The sequence below is a fragment of the Lepidochelys kempii genome, chromosome 3 (genome assembly GCF_965140265.1).
Source record: "Lepidochelys kempii isolate rLepKem1 chromosome 3, rLepKem1.hap2, whole genome shotgun sequence".
Lineage (NCBI taxonomy): Eukaryota > Metazoa > Chordata > Testudines > Cheloniidae > Lepidochelys > Lepidochelys kempii.
This window is the reverse complement of record NC_133258.1, coordinates 38,363,969-38,384,078: the sequence shown is the minus strand read 5'-3', so window position 1 is coordinate 38,384,078 and position 20,110 is coordinate 38,363,969. Positions and strand designations below refer to the sequence as shown.

At 41.9% G+C, this 20,110-nt stretch overlaps 1 protein-coding gene across 16 annotated transcripts in view; it reads right to left on the bottom strand.

The window, feature by feature from the left end:
* TMEM18 (transmembrane protein 18) overlaps positions 1-5,062 on the bottom strand; it is a 78,710-nt gene extending 73,648 nt beyond the window's left edge. For 9 of the 16 annotated variants that reach the window (XR_012157937.1, XR_012157938.1, XM_073336155.1 and 6 more), the window contains exons 1-5: positions 4,981-5,062; positions 4,062-4,182; positions 3,291-3,345; positions 738-831; positions 562-647 (exon numbers count right to left, since the gene is read on the bottom strand). Coding sequence is in view for 14 of the 16 variants with exons in the window: in XM_073336155.1 (XP_073192256.1) it covers positions 562-647; positions 738-831; positions 3,291-3,345; positions 4,062-4,182; positions 4,981-5,028 (404 nt within the window). In the remaining 2 variants the exon portion in view is untranslated. Of the gene's footprint in view, positions 1-102; positions 648-737; positions 832-3,290; positions 3,346-4,061; positions 4,183-4,261; positions 4,443-4,507; positions 4,815-4,980 lie in introns of those variants that run through there. The other 7 variants (XM_073336151.1, XM_073336152.1, XM_073336149.1 and 4 more) reach the window with 7 other exon arrangements.
* Between the last annotated feature and the right edge of the window lie 15,048 nt (positions 5,063-20,110).

The following is a 20,110-nucleotide window of genomic DNA, read 5'->3' as shown; positions in this document are numbered from 1 at the left end:
GAAAAAAAACAAACCTTTTTATTTGTAAACTGATTCTGTAAAAGTTGCTTATTAACATACACCTGGTGGGATGCACGAGATCCACAACACTTTTTTTTACAGTTGTTTTTCAATGTATTGACACTTTAATTTCATAATAAAGCACTGTAAGCACAGATGGGGTATAATCCTGTACCCACTGAAATCCGTACCAAAGCTCCAATTAACTTTACATGGATATCAAATCAGACCCTTAATGAGCAGCCTATTAAATAAGTATATAATTTATAGACTAGTGATTATTGAGCAGAAGATATGAAAGTCTAATCTAGCAGAGGCTAAAACATTGGCTCAGCACAAAACAAACTACTGTATGGTAAAGAGCATGAAGGTTTTTTAAGATCAGATTTTTTCTGTTTGCATGGCCATATTCATATCACATGTAAACAATGACCATTTGTAGCTGACAAGCCCAGAGTTCAAGACGGGGGTGGGTGGGAAAGAGTACCATATATATATGTATATTAATAAAATGGAAGGAATGGTTACATAAAGTGTTATTAAAAATAAATCAATATTCACTTTTTCTTTTCTTTTTCTGCTCTTCTTTTTTGCTGTAGGTTCTTCAATTCAGTCATTACATTCAATGTTTTATAAACCCAGGTAACCTGAAAAAGTAAATATATTTACATATAATGTGGACACATTAAATTTATAATCTGCTTTATTGAAAATATAAACTTAAATTAAACACATACCACTATTATTATAGCATTCAACAGCAAGGGAGCTGAAAATACTAGGGAAATAAACATCCCTCTTGAATCGAAATATTGGTATTTAGAAAATAACCTGAAATAAATAAAACATGTGTTACTCAGCATACTTCATACATTACATTTCAATAAAAAATAATTCCTGTACATGTATGTTCTGCCTGTATGCATACTGTAACCAATTCTACCCTTTCACTTCTGCACAATATTTTTGTTAATGTGGTAGAATTGAGGGTATATGTACACTGCAATTAAAAAACCTGCAGCTAGCCTGTGCCAGCTGACTCGGGATGTTTATCTTCCGTGTAGATGTTTGGGCTCGGCTGCAGCCTGGGCTCAAGGAGCCTCCCACATTGGATCCTAATGGATAGGCTGCAAACTGAGCCCCAACATCTACACCGCAACTGACGGTATGTCTCTGCAATTAAAAACCTGCAGCTGGCCTGTGACAGCTGACTTGGGCTACCACATTAACTCCCTAGCCTAAGCCTCGCAAGCCCAAGTCAGCTTGCATGGGCCAGCTGTGGGTACGCAACTGCAGTGTAGACATACCCAAAGTGACTAATAGATACAACTTCCTCTTTGAAAATTGTCTGTGCACATTCACATTAGGAAGCTATGCTTACGCATCAGAAAGAAAACACACACTTACATTTATGAAATAGCCCTTCTTTTGTAGGCACCAATTTCAATTATTCCCGATATTTGAATACATGAAGTATTTAAGCATTCGGGCCAGAATTTTCAAGCATTCATATCTTAAGTTTGGCACACATATCAATAGTTAGATGTCTAAATAAAAAACACCTAATTTTCAGGGTGATGCACACCTATAGCTCTCATAAGTCATGGGAAGATATAGATGCTCAGTACCTCTGAAAAAAATCAGGCCAATTTTTTTTAGGTGTCTAAATACAGATTAAGAGCCAGATTTTTAAAGGCATATAGGCACCTAGAGAGGCTGTCATAAATATAAAGGGAAGGGTAAACCCCTTTAAAATCTCTCCTGGCCAGAGGAAAAATCCTCTCACCTGTGAAGGGTTAAGAAGCTAAAGGTAACCTCGCTGGCACCTGACCAAAATGACCAATGAGGAGACAAAATACTTTCAAAAGCTGGGAGGAGGGAGAGAAACAAAGGGTCTGTGTCTCTCTGTCTATATGCTGCTTTTGCTGGGGATAGCCCAGGAATGGAGTCCTAGAATTTTAGTAAGTAATCTAGCTAGGTATGCGTTAGATTATGATTTCTTTAAATGGCTGAGAAAAGAATTGTGCTGAATAGAATGATTATTTCTGTTTGTGTGTCTTTTTTGTAACTTAAGGTTTTGCCTAGAGGGATTCTCTATGTTTCGAATCTAATTACCCTGTAAGGTACCTACCATCCTGATTTTACAGGGGTGATTCCTTTACTCTTATTTACTTCTATTTCTATTAAAAGTCTTCTTGTAAGAAAACTGAATGCTTTTTCATTGTTCTCAGATCCAAGGGTTTGAGTCTGAGGTCACCTACGCAAATTGGTGAGGCTTTTTACCAAACCTTTCCCAGGAAGTGGAGTGCAAGGGTTGGGAGGATTTTGGGGGGGAAAGACGTGTCCAAACTACGTTTCCCAGTAAACCTAGTTAGTTTTTGGTGGTGGCAGTGGTTATTCCAAGGACAAAAGATAAAATTAATTTGTACCTTGGGGAAGTTTTAACCTAAGCTGGTAAAAGTAAGCTTAGGAGGTTTTCATGCAGGTCCCCACATCTGTACCCTAGAGTTCAGAGTGGGGGAGGAACCTTGACAGAGGCAGATCTAATGGGATTCTAAAAAGCAATTAGGTGTCTAACTCCATTGATTTCAGTGGCAGTTAGGTAGTTGTGCACTTTTGAAAATTCCACCAGCTGCCCATGTGCAACTTTGTGCCTAAATACCCTTAAAAATCTGGCCCTACGTGCTTAGTTTTAGGCACCCAAGTTTGACCTCAGTAAGTCATACCTCCCACTTCACCCAGGCTTGACTCAGACATATAAACAGACAAGTTTTATCACAACTTGCTGTTCCAGCATTATGTCTCTTGAGTAGAGACCAATCATGCAAAAATTTCAATGTTCTTGCACAAATAAAAATATGGATGAATTTCATGACCAAAAGCAAAAATACCTTCCACCTCCTCTCAAAAACACACCTAACCTTGTTTTCACTTGTTACTTAAGAGTTTTCACACGTTTTCTGGGGTTAGTTTGAACTAAAACAAAAACCAAGTAACCTGAATCTGTAAAGTTATTTTTAAAGATGGTCAAAGCATAAAAACAATCCATTTTCTCACTTAAGGATAAGAGTTAGGTATACACTACTAAACAAAATATAATACTTAGCACATATTGTATTATAATTTTAATGTTTTTTTTGGTTAACTAATGAAACCATTCATTATCCTACTTTCCACTGTTGAGGGATGTGACACTTCATTTAGAAATTGCCTTTGAGGACTGTACAGAAAAACCAGCATTCCCAATAAAAGCAAAATTTAAATATGAAAATAAAAGTTAATGTAATTACCTCCAATTCATAGCAGCCAGTTCATTGATATATTCAGCACAATACACCAAGGCAACTGGATCACAGAAGGAAACTAATATTAGGTTGAACATTTCTTGACAAATGCACAGCTGGTGATCAGTTCCGAGTCTATACACATTTTTATATATAGTAACTCCTCACTTAAAGTCGTACTGGTTAACGTTGTTACGTTGCTGATCAATTACCGAACATGCTTATTTAAACTTCTGTGTTCAGACAAGGCTACCATACAGTAAACACTTTAAAAAAACACAGAGTCCCCATTCTTCCCAAGACTACCTCCTTGCTATTCAACTTTGTCATCTTCAATGCGGCCAATATAGACACAAAGTACATACAAACCACTTAACTGCTAAATAATTCTCAACCACAAAACCACCCTAAATTAAGCAAAGCCAAGTCTTCAACAAGACCAAAAGATTTAAACTATTTTTTTGAGTTACTAGTTCAAGCTGTTTGGGAAACAGGGCACAAATAAATCTGGCCTATTATAGTAAAAAGGGGGAAGTTATATATATATATATATATATATATATATACACACATACAAACACACACACACACTGTTGAGTGGTATATTACATTACTAAGTGATGTGTGATCGTATATAATAACAAATGAACGCAAACAAAATTATAATCACTAGTGTGCAATAGAGAAGGTGTATAATAATATATATAACTTTAAAGATATGGATGCCGATTTCAAACTGAAACACAAACTCAGGTAAGTTATTAATTCTCTACTCACCCATGCAGAGAAAATGCCCTATCTGCAGGTGGTAGCGCTGGAATGAAAAGTAAGTGATCAGAAAGCAGAGGATGTGGAAAACTGCAAGTCCCAACAGCCATGGTTCAGACCAGTCTGTCTGCTGCAGACAAAACATAAAATCAACTAAGAAACTTTTACGAAAGAGAAAAAACTTTCATCTTGCGTGTACCCACACTAACCTTGTTACTCTAGGCTTACGTATTAACAATATAACAATCTTAGACGGTTTACGTGTGTTCCTGGCAAACCTGGAATTTTACTTTACTCTTCTAAATTACTGACATCAGAAAAGCTCAGCCTTGGAATGCAGATTAAGAAAACGATTTAACATGAAAGCAGACAGCCCCAACTTAAAGCTTCCTTTAAAGAAAGAAAGAAAGAAAATGAAGTAAAACAGACTGGTCTGTGACATTACGGACACCTACACGTGTGAGTCACTTCACTTCCACGCAGTGGGATGCCTCACATCACCAGTGTTTGCAAAGTAGGGCCTCGCATACATTCGGAGGCCAGGGACACCCATAATTGGGCCTGTGTGAGGAGGGGTTGGACAGCTTCACTCCCTCATGCCCAGAGAGCCCCTTCCGCCGCCAGAATACGGGAGAGAGCCCAATAACGCCCGGTACGTCACGTACCAGAGGTCCCTGATTACTGCCCCAAAGGCAGCCGAATTCCCCCTCTTCCACAGACTGAGGTACCAGAGCCCAACAGTCCCCCCCAGCGGGGCCCCGTTAATACCCCCCTCACCGCCCCCCACCCACCGGCTCCGCACAGATCCCCGGCCTCACCCATCCATCGCCCCGCCCCACGGCCCCTCCCTCCCGTGCTTGATGAAGATCCCCCACCCCCGCGCGCGCACTCTCTCTCTCCCCTCGCCAGGGTGGGCGGGGGAAGTTACCGCCAGTATCGCGGGGAGGCCGGTAGGCACGCGCTGCGGCGGCTCCATCTCTGCCGAGGCCGCCTCCCTTCATTCTCGCGAGAAGTTAGGGGGGAAATCCCGCGAGATAGATGGGGAAACGACGTTAGGGCTCGCGGCCTTTCACAGCACATACAGGGCAAGACAGCGAGCGCGCGCGCGATAAGGGGTAGCGGGTGTTGGTGTTTTCTGCGCAGCCTCGTTCCCGGCTCGGCAGGTGTCTGTTGGGGGGGTCACCCTTCTCCTGCACTTACACAGCGCAGCCAAGCTACCCTGGTGCCCCATTCTCGCAGGGCTGCCAGGGGGTGTTGGGCAGGGCCGCTCTGGGAGGCGTTCCCGCGATCATTGCTGCCTGCCTGGCGCTGGAGCAGGGTGGGGAGGTGCGCGCCCTTACGTTTGGCTCCTATCCTGCTGGGGTGCTCAGTTCCCTTCCACAGCCCGGGTAGCACGTCTATGGGTGGGAAGGGGTGTCTGTTGTGGGAAATAGGTGACTGTGATAAACGGGGCCTGGGAAGAGGGTGAAGCAGAAGAAACATCTTTCTGTCAGCACTACAGTTATTCAGTGCCTCTGGATATGTCTACATTGCAGTGTAAAACACTAGGGTTATTCGGAGTCCAGTCAGCAGACCCATGTGAGGGAACCCTGGACTTGAGCGTCTACATTGCATTTTAATCCTAGGTTACAATTTTTTTGTTCTGTGGTGGAATCTAGGGCTCTAGGCATCCACGCTGTAGTGCACCCGGACCTGAGTCGAAGTAAACCTGGCCAGAAGTTGATAGCAGCTGCCTCCCACTCCCCATGTCAGCTCTGTAGCCCTAGAAGTGTGGTCCTGTTGGGATCCAAGAAGTGGGCTGGCAGAAGCTAAAGGATCTCCCCACAGCTTAAGGGGAGGATGTATAGGTCCGGGATTCTAAATGTTTGTGGGGGACAACTAAAGATATAACAGGAACGGGAGTGAGGTCACAGGGCTAAACGAGGGGAACCTGATGGGGACACCAAGCAGAAAACCCACCACTCCTCTAAGGTGTCAAGGGAGCCAGCAGATGCTGCCCAGAGGAACTCTGCCCTGATGTGTGAATGGATTGAGCAGTGGAAAATAATATATCTAGAAGGAGCCAGAATAGGGGCTGCAACCTGACGCACGCCAGATATACATGCACCAGTGTCTCCCTCATGCGCAAAAGGGACAGGTGTCTAGGGCGGGCGTGAACTGTGCCAAGTACACGCCCATGTAAGGAATAGGAAGCACTTACCTGGGGCAGCTTCCATTTAGTGCAAGGGGTGCAGGTGAATATATGGGCAGGAGGGCGCAGGAGCTCCCCATTTGGTGCTCAGGGTGGGGGTGGGGATGTGGGGGGGTGCAGGAATCAGGGCATGGGGCTTGGGGGGTATGTGTGGGGGTGCAGGAGTCAGGAGATGGGGTGTGGGGGGTTGGGTATGTGTGGAGGTGCAGGAGTCAGGACTGGGGTTGTGGGGGGTGCAGGAGTCAGGGCAGAGGGCTGGAGTGTGTGAGGGGGTGCAGGAGTCAGGGCAGGGTGTGTGAGGGGTGCAGGAGTCAGGGCTGAGGTTGGAGGGTGCAGGAGTCAGGGCAGAGGGTTGGGTGTGTGGGAGGGGGGTGCTGGGGTCAGGGCTGGGGAGGTGGGCTGAAGTTGTGGGGGTTCTCCCAGCCCCCTGTTCTGAGCCGTTCACAGCAGGGGGCTGGAGAAGGGATTCCACCCCTGTTCCCAAGGCCCTGCCCCCGCCTCTTCTCCGCTTCCTCCTCTCTCTCCCCAGTACACAGCTGAACGGGGGCAGGGAGAGAGAGTGAGAGGAGGAGGGGCGAGTATGCTGCATGTTGAGGGAAGAAGCAGGAGCTTGGCTGCTGTGGAGCAGCAGGACACAGCCTGGGGTGCGCAGCACCACCAAGCTTCTGCTCCCTCGGGGGAGAACAGAGGCAGAGAAGAGAGGCCGGGCCAGGGCCCCCTCTACCCCGGACTCCCGTGCCCCCCATCTCTGGCAATCCGGCTGTCCCTTTTTTTTTTTTTGCACTTGGGGCAGCCCTGATTAGGGTGTGCCTGAGCACATCCGGCACACCCCGTGCGCACACCTATGGCCCCATCTTTACATTTGGACTAGACTGCAGACTGAAGTGTGCTATACCTGGAACTAACTGTAAGGCCACACAAACATCAGCAAGTCCAGGATGTAGATTCTCTTTTTATGAGTGGAACACTCTGGTGAATTTGGCCCAGTTTAGATTTAGTGGGTTGCCGAAGACAAAGGTCCCTATGTTTCTGACAAGCTCCAAGTACAATGGAAGTCGTTGCCTCCCATAGGTGGGCCCAGGCTGTTTAGAATTTTGTATGTGATGCTTAGTGGTAGCCAGTGCAGAGTTCGTGTGTAAACTTTGTAGGAAAACAGGCATTGCCATACTGTATCAGACCAAGGGTCCATCTAGGCAGATGTTACATATTGGTCAAAGGCAAAATTCATGGAACAGTTGTTACCAGAAGATTTTAATTCAATTATATTAAGCCAGGTACACTGCCTAAAATAATATTTCTAATTTACAACTTTAATTTCCAATTTACCTAAACCGGTAACCAACCCGCCCTAAAGGAATTGCCAGGGAAGCAAGTTAACTTTGCTGACCCTTGAAAGAACACGGATACAGCCCTCCAATCAAGAATAGACAAGCAAGCAGTAAATCTTCAAAAACAAAGTCTTATTTATTGAGAGAAAATTAGGTGGTTATAGTATGTTCAATTAAAGCAGAAATGAAAAGGGAAAAAATACAATGTATAAGAGGTAATAAAGCACAATTGGATTACTCTTTGAGATCATACTTTTAACTGGTACAAGAGACTACAGACTAAGACAAATACAATGTTGTGATATTTGCACACACTGAATTTTTTATACATATGCATAAGGCCTCTAATAAAAAAAATGGACTTATTACAAAGTACCATACAAGTCCCTGATGCATATGCATAAAACAGCACTACAATATAGCATTAAAGAAAACTGAATTAACAGTTACTATTCTGTGAGCAGTGGTCGGCCTCTCACAGAATGGGGTTGAGTAAGTCACACTTAAAAGCAGGCATCCAGCTTTATTGACATATGCACACAAAGTTATTCTTTAAAATTGATAGAAAATCAAACTTACAGCTCTTGTATAATCCCTCTGTCTTGTCTGGGTCAAGAGTCAGCAACTTTTCAAAAAAGAAGAGCCATTTTTTGTTTTTGTCTTTGACCAAAATATTTCGAGAGCTACATGAGATGCAAAGCTTCTTGTAGAGTTAAAATTTATCAACTAATAATAATAATTGAACATATTAAAGTTATTGCTACTCACCAATACTTTTAATGTGACTTCTGCTGTTGGACATCTTTAGAGAGTTGCTCAATGTTCGGTGAATATTCTGTAATTTTCATTTTCAAGCAGAACTCAAGACTAATATCTTGCACTTGGCTCCTCAGTTTATTTTTGATTAAATTCATGTTGGAAAACACTTGTTCACAGAAGTACATTAACCGAAGATTGAGAGAAGCCCAAATATGTATTTCTTCAGATGACTGTACGATCTGGTAGACAATTCCAAACATTGAAGTGCAATGGAAGTCATTGAACATTTAGGTTGGATATTAGGAAAAACTTTTTCACTAGGAGGGTGGTGAAACACTGAAATGCGTTACCTGGGGAGGTGGTGGAATCTCCTTCCTTAGAAGTTTTTAAGGTCAGGCTTGACAAAGCCCTGGCTGGGATGATTTAATTGGGGATCGGACCTGCTTTGAGCAGGGGGTTGGACTAGATGACCTCCTGAGGTCCCTTCCAACCCTGATATTCTATGATTCTATCTGGTCTTGCCATTTAAGGTCATCCATTTCAGACCACTTGTGTTGTAGCCCCAGGGTGGATTTCTGCCTTTCCAGATTTTCGAGTTCAGTGACAAGATCTTTCAATTTTGAATTCCATAAATCCTTGTCTTGCATGTCCACTACTTGAGTTGATCTGTTTCTACAAATTTAATGCAGAAGTGTCAGCTTCAAGCGGTTTCAACAGAAATGACAAAGTGGCCTTTTCCCTTCTGAACTCATGAAATCAGTCAGAAAAGGCAGCTTGCATTTGGATGACTGTTTCTGCAAGGAACTTAATGTCAAAGTCACAGTCATTTGTTTGTATTGCTTCAGTGTTGGGAAATGCACTAGCATGCCAGTCTCAATGTTCCTTGCGAACAAAGACAGCTTTCATTCAAATGAAAGAACTTCTTTCAGAAGCGAAATTGCAGTATTTCCTTTTCCCTATGTAGCTTCTGATTGAACACGTTTAAAAGAGAAGGTAAATCCACCATGAAACTGAATTTCTGCAGCCACTGAGGATCTGTTAGTGCTGTATATTTAAGGCCCTTTTCTTGGAGGAACACCCTAATTTCCTCAAGACATGACACAAACCTCACCAGGACTGTGCCTCTGGAAAGCCATCTTACCTTGATATACATGAGAAGATCAGAATATTGGCTGTTCACTTCTCAAAGAAACTCACAAAACTGCCGATGATTATTTTGTAAATGATCTGCATGACCATTTCCATTACTTTTGAGATTTCCTCTGGAAAAGTTTGTGCACACAGTGCCTCTTGGCACTTGGTGGGTTATGCAGTGAAATGAAATTACATCGTGCTCCATACTTTTTTTAAGTAAAGAAATGAAATCTTCATGCACCGTGCTCCATCTGTAGCAATAGAAATTATTCTGTTTATGTCAATATATTTTTGTTTCAGATGTTCAGTGACAGCAGATGCAATATCTTTGCTCCAAGTTTGTCCTTTGAGTCTTCTAGAGGACCTTGATCTTTAACGTATCTGCCGAGTAAGGCAACCTGAGTGATGTCATCCACATCGCATGTCTCATCGCAGGGAATAGAAAAACCTGGTGCTGATCGTCTGTTGCCATCTTAATAGTTCTGTCCTTTACAGTCTTCGCAGATAATGGCATTTCTCTAATTTTCTTAACTATTTCATCTTTGTTTTTAAAATCACCAAAGAGGTGCTCAGATGTTTTAATGAAACATTCTTTCACATATTCTCCATCTGTGAATGGCTTCCCTCTTCTGACGATTTCTTGAGATGCCACGAAATTAGCAGTAGTGGTTCTGCTTGCCGCCTTCATCCATTTAGCAAACGTACATCTTGTTTACTCTGCTTTGCATCGGAGCTCCTCTACTGCTTTTTTCTTCACATCTCCAGCTGGATAGGTTTCAGCAAACGTCCGATCTTTCTTTTCAAAATGTCTTTCTAGGTTTGAGTTCTTATTGTTGGATAATTTCTCGTTGCAAATGAGGCACAATGGGAGTCCAGCTGAACTCGCTATACAAGCGTAAGACTCAGTCCAATCATTTTGAAATTCTCGATCTTCGTCTTCTAGCTTTCTCTTTTTGGTTGTCATTTTTTTGATTAAAGGTATTTATCTGATCTATTTTATTTCTGACCTTAGATGTTTTCAAACTGTTGGACACTGGAACATATTAGTAAAGACAGAGCACATCCGCTTCCTTTCCCTGTAGCCTGACGCTTTCCATAGCTCCCATTGGCCAGGAATGTCAGCAAAATGTCTCATGGCCCGCAATCAGATTACCCTGATGGGCAACGTGCACCCTGCGGGCCGCATGTTGCCCACCACTGCTCTATGCCTTATAACAATAGAACAATAAAACGTGAAAATATATCAGTTAAACATTTAATACTAAATACTTAATACTAAGCATCCAACAAGTGCTGATCAGGCAATTATTAGATGGGTAGGGAGAAGATCTCACTCAGACCACATACATCCAACTTCATTTACACTTGGCACCCATACGCTCTGCGATGCTAAGATAAAAGACTTACAGAAGGCTTCTTAAAAGTCCCTCTGAGTTGTCTTACAAGGGTCCTTCAGCTATGTCAGTAGCTAGAGATCGCCGTTTGTAGGGGTTGAATCACAGATGATAGTGGCTGCGTTGGGTGGCCGCTTGCTCCTGCTGAGGTGAAGTTTCTCCTCAGATGGCAGATATGGAAGCCTGATTGGTAGCTGCTGTGGTGGCCTCCTGTTGGTGGAGTGGCAGAAATGGCCGTTGTCAGGGCAACCTCAGAACCTTGTGTGGACTGCTGCTGCTTCTGTAAGAGCTGCTTGAGAACAATGCTCGTGAGCATGTGCTGTGAAGCTGCTATAGACCTTTAGATGACCCCTAGCTACTTCCTGTCTGGAAGTCCTATTTGTTTCTATGGGCTACAGTGTATTTCTATGGGATGCAATACCTTGCCTTGATTGCATCATCCCTATTTATTTCTATGGGCTCCCATACATTCCCATGGGATTTCCCATTACATAACCCCTATAGCTGCCATCATTGTATTTTCTAATTTAAACTATTCTTAATTTTTATTTAATTAAAGATTTATTTCTAAAACTAATTATTATCCTAAGCATGACAAAGGATCCTGATATTATCACCACCCATTTTATGTTCAGTTAAGCAGTTTATAATTTTTCCAATTTTAAACCCCTTTCCGAGGTTTTTCTGCAAATTCCCAGTTTGAATTGTAAGGCATTTCAGGCAACTGAGGCAAAACCGCTGGTCACAGACCAGGTAAAGTTTCCAGGAACTCCTCTAAATCTCATTCTATCCAGGTAGAGGGAATGGAAGTGGATACCAATCTTCCTCATCCCACATCTTGTTCCATACTCCTTCGCTCTGCATTTTTCCTAACTTATCTTTTGCCTGTCTCTATAACAAGAGAGATATTATTGTAACTATTTTTGGTCTCCCTTCCACTTTTTTTAATTGTGATGAATGGAACCATTTAGAAACTTTCTTTTCCCCTTGTTGAATATCTAACTGATACACTGTGGGACTTGCTTTATTTACTATTCTTACTGGTCCTTCCCATATAGGGCTAAGCACATGATCTTTTTCTTTAAATTGCCTGTACATGATCTTGTCCCGTATCTGCTATTCCTGAGGGTGCAAGATTGGTCCCATCTTCTTATCCATTTGTTGAGCATTTGCTTTAAGTGCTATTCCCATCTGTGTATGCATTTCAGCAATGGATTTCAATAATTGCATCCATTGGTCTGTTATCACCAAAGTACACTGCCATTATCCAGATTTAACCACTTTTCCCCATATTATGCCTTTTCCTTATTTGGCTATTCAACTACACCCTGTTGGTCCTGGTAAGGGGAAGTTATGGGGACTCAGAATACCCCAACTGTTACCTTAAAGATTTTAGATGCCAATTAAATTACCCACAGATTTGTCTGACAAAGGGTAAACAAGGTTGTGGTCCGCTCTAAAGGAATTGCTAGGGTTTTCCCAAGGGGCTTGTCTCTGACCCGCAGAGTGCTCCCCAGAGCAACATAGTCTTGCTGACCCCTGAAAGGACACAGATACCACCTTCTGCTCAAGGATTGACACAAACAAACAGAAATTCTTTAAAAATAGAAATAACCATTTATTAACGGGATTAGGTAGATACATAAAAACAATAGGAAATGAGTAAAGCAAGAATTACAGTTTAAAAATAAAACAGTGCATCAAATAACTGATACAGACTATATAATCTATCACAAGGTAATCATTCACTTAACACTATCAGTAACATTTAACATCTAACACTAACAATAAACATTTACCATTTGACATTTAAACATTCCGTAGGCGCTGGCCAAGTGGCTACCAGATCAGTAGGGAAGATCTCACTCAGACCACTGGCATCCAACTTTATTTACAAGCAAAACCCACATTCCTTAACAATAGATGAAAAATTACACTTCTATTATTCTTCAGTATCTCTTGAATCTTCAAGGTCCTTCTGCTCTGTCTCAGTGCTGTTCCTCTCAGGTGAGACACAATACTAAAGCTTGATCTGGCAGACAGTTCAGGGAGTGACTAGTCCTCCAGCATCAGTTATAGAGCTGATGCTGGTGGAGGCCGTTGGCTTGGTTGTTACAGCAACTGTCACCAGGACAACCTCAGGGTTCTCTTGCTGCTGCTTCCTGAGGCTTCTTGCAGGCAGTGTCTTTCTGGAACCCCAAAGCAACCCCTCCCAAAGCTTCACAAGACTGCACCCAAAGCTGACTAGGAACCCTTTTCTTCCAAAATAGGAGACTTGCAGTTTCTATTCTTGAAGGTCTCGAACCACTACAAGTTCAGCCTACTTGCCTGTCGCCTTATATACAATTTCAGCCTACCCAGCTTGTCTCTGATTGGTCATCTCTGAGTGATATAGAGTTTTCTCAGCCTCTGATTGGTTGCTCTTTCAATGGGGTGACATTCTCTCAGCCATTCTCTCAGCATAGGTGGTGTTCTCTTCTATACTTCTGGTCAAGGGTAGGGACCCAGGCAGAGGCAGATGAATCCTGGAAGTGAATGCCTGGCTGTTAGGTTACTTGGTGGGTTCATACGCATGACTGGAATATTGGTGTAGAAAGGTACAGCTTGCTCAGGAAGGACAGGCAGGGAAAAAAGGGAGGAGGTGTTGCCCTACATATTAAAAATGTATACACTTGGACTGAGGTGAGATGGAAATAGGAGACAGACTAGATGAAAGTCTCTGGGTAAGGCTGAAAGGGGTAAAAACCAAGGATGATATCATGGTAGGGGTCTAATACAGACCACCTAATCAGGAAGAAGAGGTGGATGAGGCTTTTTTTTAAACAATTAACACGATCATCCACATCACAAGACTTGGTGGTGAGGGGGACTTCAACTACTCAGACAGAGCACAGCCGGGCACAGATTATCCAACAAGTTCTTGGGATGTATTGGAGACAATTTTTATTTCAGAAGATGGAGAAAGCTACTAGGGGAAAAGGCTGTTCTAGATTTGATTTTGACAAATAGGGAGGAACTGGTTGAGAATTTGAAAGTGGAAGGCAGCTTGGGTGAAAGTGATCATGAAATGGAAGAGTTAATGATTCTAAGAAATGGTAGGAGGGAGAACAGCAAAATAAAGGCAATGGATTTCAAGAACGGAGACAGGGAGTTGGTAGGTAAGATTCCATGGGAAGCAAGTCTGGAGAAAAACAGATGATGACAGTGACAGTTTTTCAAAGAGACATTATTAAGGGCATAAGAGCAAACTATCCCACTATGTAGGAAAGATAGGAAGTATGGCAAAAGATCACCCTGGCTTAACTAGGAGATCTTCAATGATCTAAAAATCAAAAAAGAGTCCTACAAAAAGTAGAAACTAGGTCAAATTACAAAGGATGAGTGCTGGAATAAATTGCTAGGGAGGTTGTGGAATCTCCATCATTGGAGATATTTAAGAGCAGGTTAGACAAACACTTGTCAGGGATGGTCTAGATAATACTTAGTGCTGCTATGAGTGCAGGGGACTGGACTAGATGACCTTCCAGTTCTATGATTCCATGATCTTTGGAGTGTTGGGGAGCCGTAGATGTGATTTTTTGACTTCATGACTTGCCAATCTTCGTAGCAGTTCTTCAGTGGGCAACCCATTAATCTGATCCCTAGGCTCGTATTGTGACAATTTTTTCCAAAGCCAATTTCTACCTAAATCAAAAGTTTTCTTTTTCTCATGAGCAACAAGCTTTTTACTTTTCTTTTACTCTATTCTTTGTTCTCCTCTGCTTAAGTTATGCTGTCCCATTCTTTTATCTCTTTTTCCCTGTAGGCCATTATTGGATAATGTTACTACAGATACTCTGTTTTTTTCTTTGGGGATGGGAAAGTTTCCCTTTGTATTTTATATAACCTTTTTGCCTTTTCAATTTCATGTAATGAGGTAAGTTCAGGGTGGTCAGAGACGATAGCCAGTCTCAAAATCTGATTGAGTCCGAGCAACAAGGCTCTTTTGAATTGTATGGCATCATAATGGGGTTAGCCCAGAATGTTTGTTCTGGCCTTTCCCCTGTTTGTTGTCTTTCCTTATGGAACCACACAACTGGGTCTTCATTAGGGAGAAGAATTTCAGTATTTCTTCCTCTATCACATTTCTCTTTGTCCTCTACCCTGGATTTTGCAAGGAAGTTCAGCAAAGTCTTCTGAGCTAATACATTCTTTTATCAAAGCTCAAAAGTTTCTTCCTGTTAACCCATGCATCCCTAATGCTTTGGCTAAGTACCTGACTATGGTATTCTTATTTAGAAAACCCATGGATTTCCCTAAGGCCTTAATTTGTTCCGGGGTATAGGATCTTTCCTCCGTTTGCTCTTCTCATCCTCCCTCATTGCCATGTGCAGTAGTTTTAGTAACAATAGTTGTAACTATTGGGGCCATAGAAGGCGGCTTTTGTAATTCTTTCAGTTCTTTGCTTAGTGGACCATAAGGTCCTGAGGGAAACTCTTCTGAATTGTTGTAAGAGGGAGAATCAAAACCCTCTTCATCTGATTCTGTTTCGTCGCTGATCCACTGGTTACTACCAGACTTTATTGCTGCTATTACTCCTCTATTCACTCTTAATTCCTCTTTTAATGTTTGTTTTTTACGTGCCTCATGACTCACTTCCCCTTTTTCTCCTGCATCTAAGAGAACAACTCTCACTGTGACCTGCCTATTTGTTGCCTTTTGTTTCCATTCCCTCATTTCTTGAATAATTTTTTCCTGTTCCTTCTTTCCTTTGTTTAATTCGTTTTGGAAACTAATGATCTGGACAGTTTGTGTCAACATAGTTGCTCTTAAGATTTCTTAGACTAATTAATTCTTTATCTTTTGTTTCTTCTCTTTTCCTTGCTGTGACAGTTTGCACCCCTCCATCTGGGGTGCCACCTGATATACTGGAGTCCCACTGAGCCTGCCCATTCCACCAGCCTGGGCTTCCTCAACCTATCCGTCAGTTCCAGAGCAGCTTTATGCCTGGCCTGTTCTGCCTCCATTTCTTTGTCAGCCTCTAGCTGTCCCAGCTCCATGGCTCTCTGGGGGGATGCTTTTTTCTTATCAATTTCCATCTGTTTTAATTCCATCTGTCTCTTATGCATCTTTTTGTTTTCTTCTTCTTGCAACCTGTGGAGCTCCAACTTTTTGGTAGCTTCACTTATTTTCTTACTTCTTTTGTCCCTATTTCCCTTGCCCAAAATAAGCAAACAGAAAATAAACCAGTAACCCCTTTCTTCTCTAGCCAACACTCTTAAAACTCACTTAAAATCACCACCAGGCTCTCGGAGCATCAAGCTGTGTACATTACCCTGCTTGCTCCGCCACTGTGATGTTGGACGCCCCCCATCCAGGATGCTATTGTTATACTGGGGTCCCATTGAGCCCACCCATTCCATCAGCCTGGGCTTTCTCACTCTCTCCTTGCTGTGCCAGGTCCTCAAGCCTTCTCTAGCACACACACAGGAGTAGTATACAGCTCGATAGCATTCATCACCATGCATTTTTGACAGGTTTCCACGCCCCCTTTGGGACTTATTTTCCGCCCTCCAACCCTGTTTCCGTTGGTGCTGAAGTTTGGTGCCATTGGCCATTTTGAAAAAAAAATGTTCTTGTATTTGAATGGGGGAGTGTTGTGTGTGTTTGTGCTTGGATACATTTAGAGAAAAAGGTTGAAAGACTACAGTGAGAGAGTTTAAGATGATAAAAGAAAGTCTGGGTAAGGTTTAGAGGAAAAAAAGGAAAGAAAGGTTATTTGGGGAGGTAGAGAAAGGAGAGAGGATTGTAAAGAGAGAAAAAAATAAAGCAGTAAGAGAGTCTGTGTTACTGAACACATGCAGAGCGAAACATCCTACCCCAGCGACTGCTGGTAGTGAAATGATAGCTGTTCTGGGTGGTGCTCCTGGGGAGCTAGTCCCTCCTTTCAGTGGACCAATCTGTAGCTATTTTACAGCTAGGTCACAGAATGCAGTTGTTGAACCTATCCTGTACTCCCAAAATTTTAAACCAGAGCCTTTTAAAAATGGACTAGTGCGGGGCGGGTTATTTGAAAAACTCTAACCAATGAGCATTTGGCCATGTGTATAAAGCCACATATTTTGGGAGCAGGGCTTTAAAACTGGGAGCCTAGACACAAAGACATGTCCATGTACAAGACACCTACTGAAGCCAAGAAGCCGGAATTGCCCCTGGGTGCACCAGTTCGTGTTCAGAAGAGAAGACCCTTTTACGCTTATTTTGCTAATGAGGCGGGACTGTTACCGAACCCCGTATTTCATCCTGAAATTGAACCTAAGAAACAGGAAGACTTTATGGAGCCACAACCATTTGTAAAAGAAAAAAAGGATAAAGTGCGAAAAAATTTGTTGCCGGCTTTGGAGGAAGCCGACTCGAGGGCAGAAGTAAGACCTTTTTTATAACAAATTAATGGAAAATTACAAATATTTTATAAATATTGATGGTTAAATATTTTTATTTTTTTATAGGTAGGAATGGAAGAAGAACCTATATACGAGGACATGGCAACTGAGGGACCGTTGGAGGATAGTGATGTCGAAAACCAACCAATAGACCCCAGATCATGGAAAGACGGCGACGTTGTTACTGGCAGAGCAACAGAAGTGCATGATGAGGTAAAAACAGCTTAAATTATTTGAAAGGAAAGAAAATACATCTATGTAAGCCACCAGTTAAGCGCCACTATATGGTTGTGCTTAATAATAGATTGCTGAAACGATGACTGACGGAGCCCCCACCTGTGGTGATTCAGAAACAAATGACACAGCCTGGGGGTGCAGCGAGTGGTTGTCAAATGTAGACCCAAAAGAACATGATGAGGTAAAAGCTACTTAGAGAATTTTGAAAAAAATAGAAATATAAGCATATATGTAAGGGGGCGTTAAACACAGCTATATGTTTGTGTTTAATAACAGGAAGGTGCCACGGGTCCGACGGTGTATCTGCCGGGGATGATGATTCAGAATCAGACGAGGGTAGATTGAGGTAGCACGATAAACTGTAGGCCTTTTTTTATTTTTAAAAGATTGCAACAAAGAATTTAATACACGTTTTTCTCTGTTTTTGACAGACATCTTCAGAGGATGAAGAGAGTTGGCCCTTGAGAAGAATAACCATGATATGCACCTGTTGTTTTTGCATGAAGCAAGATTGTAAAAAAAAGTCTGTAAAAAGTAAGGAGGGTGACTAGCAGAGCTGCGAAGATGATGTTATGGCCGATATTATTAGGGCCGTTGTAGTAAAAACCATTTACCACTGTTTGAAAAAACAACTTCTGGAAAACTGTGCAGCCTGTGTGGTAGGCGAGCCCAACCCATTTAGTCACCCTTGTGTCTTTTGGGGTCGCTCAGAAGTATTTCACCAGATTAGACGTATTTCTTCCAAACTGAATGTGACCCAGCTTCTAAATGTAGTTATAGCTGAAGGCTACAAACTGAAAAAGCTTAACATGACCACTGAAACTGTAACTGAAGTTGTTAAAATGATCAGGGAGGTTGCAGAGACATCTGACCCGGTGGTCTTGCTGGTAGACCTGTCAAACGAGGTGGCAGCCAAAATTGGCCGATCAGTGAGTAGCAGGATTCGTAAAATGGATTGTAAAACTTTTTACATGCCAGCTCCTCACCCTAAAGGGTAAAAAAAAATAGTGATTAAGATGTATTGTAAAATTAAAAAAAAGTTTGTATAACCATTTTCTATATTACTTTCCTTATGCATTAAATAAATGTGTATAGTTGTACCCTAATATTAATATTTACATAAATGTAAAGTAATATTACTTTGCTGCTGCATTAAAAGCTTGTTTTTTTTTAAGTAAAATGTGTATAGCCTCTTCTGTATTAAATAAAAACAAAAGCAAAAACTGGATCTTGTGTATACATGTGTTTTAAAGTAAGATGGGTTAGACATGCCGAGGTTGCTAAAGAAAATGTATTACTCTCCCGGAGAAGTTGGAAGTTTGGGGGGTGTAACACCCTTATTTCAGGCCGCTAAAAGACACCGCTAAAAGACAAAGCAGGTTGCCGCTTGGCTTGCGGATAAAGAGGCTTACGCTTTACATAAACTGGCAGTGCTTACATTTAAAAGAAAAAACGGTTGTGTCTGATGCGGATGCATAATGGCAGGCGTATTTGGTTGACATGGTCTCCTGTTCTAGTCACAACGATGGTCGTAAATATATTTTAACAGCGATAGATGTTTTGTCTAAATACGCTTGGGCGGTAACCCTAAAGAATAAGACCGGGGAAGAAGTGGCAAAGGCGTTTAAAGCTATTTTTACACATTTTTGCCTCAAAAATTATAAACAGACAGAGAAAAAGAGTTTTTAAACAAAGCTTTAAAAACTTTGTTTAAGCAACATGGGATACACCGTTTTGTAACCAATAACGAAGTCAAGGCAAAGGTCATGGAAAAGTTTAACAGAACTTTAAAATCAAAGATGTGGAGGTATATTTTATTTTTGCTACATTGATGTGCTGCAGGCCTTCATAGATGGTTACAACAGAAGTTATCACAGAACTATTAGAGGATGCCCGATCGACGTGACACACTCTAACACACTGAGCGTATGGAAAACCGGCTACGGGTTTTAAATAAAGGCGCCACGTGATTTTTAAGAAAGGGGATCACATAAGGGTATCTAAAATGAAGGGTACTTTTGAAAAAGGATATCAGCAAACCTTTACTGATGAAATATGTTTCATGAAATTGTGTCAGGGGTTTTATTACGAGGACAGAGGCTTGTGTACGCATTATAAGATTACGGAGAGGAGGAAGTCACAGGTTCATTTTACCCCGAAGAATTACAAAAAGTAAACCCTAACCAGGACCGCATTTACAGGGTAGGAAAGTTTTTAGCGAAAAAAGGTTGGGGAAGGAATGAGAATTTTTTTGTGAAATGGAAAGGATGGCCTAAAATATTTAACAGTTGTGTTAAAGCGTCTCAAGTGCAAGACCTCTAATAAAGTAGGGGGAAAATGACTGAACGGAGTTTTTACATTACCTTACCAAGCAACGCCTCTGCGGGGGCTTTTCCTCAAAATACTAGTTCCAATTTTACAATACAACTAGCCAAGCCTTTAAATTTGATAGGTTATTGGGATGTCGCTTTATTGGAAATTCATTATTGTCACTCGTGAAACACACTCTTTTACGACACACCGTTTATATTAGTATCGAAAAAAGAAATTAAATCCTACAACATAGACGCCAGCTATTATTCAAGCATTCATC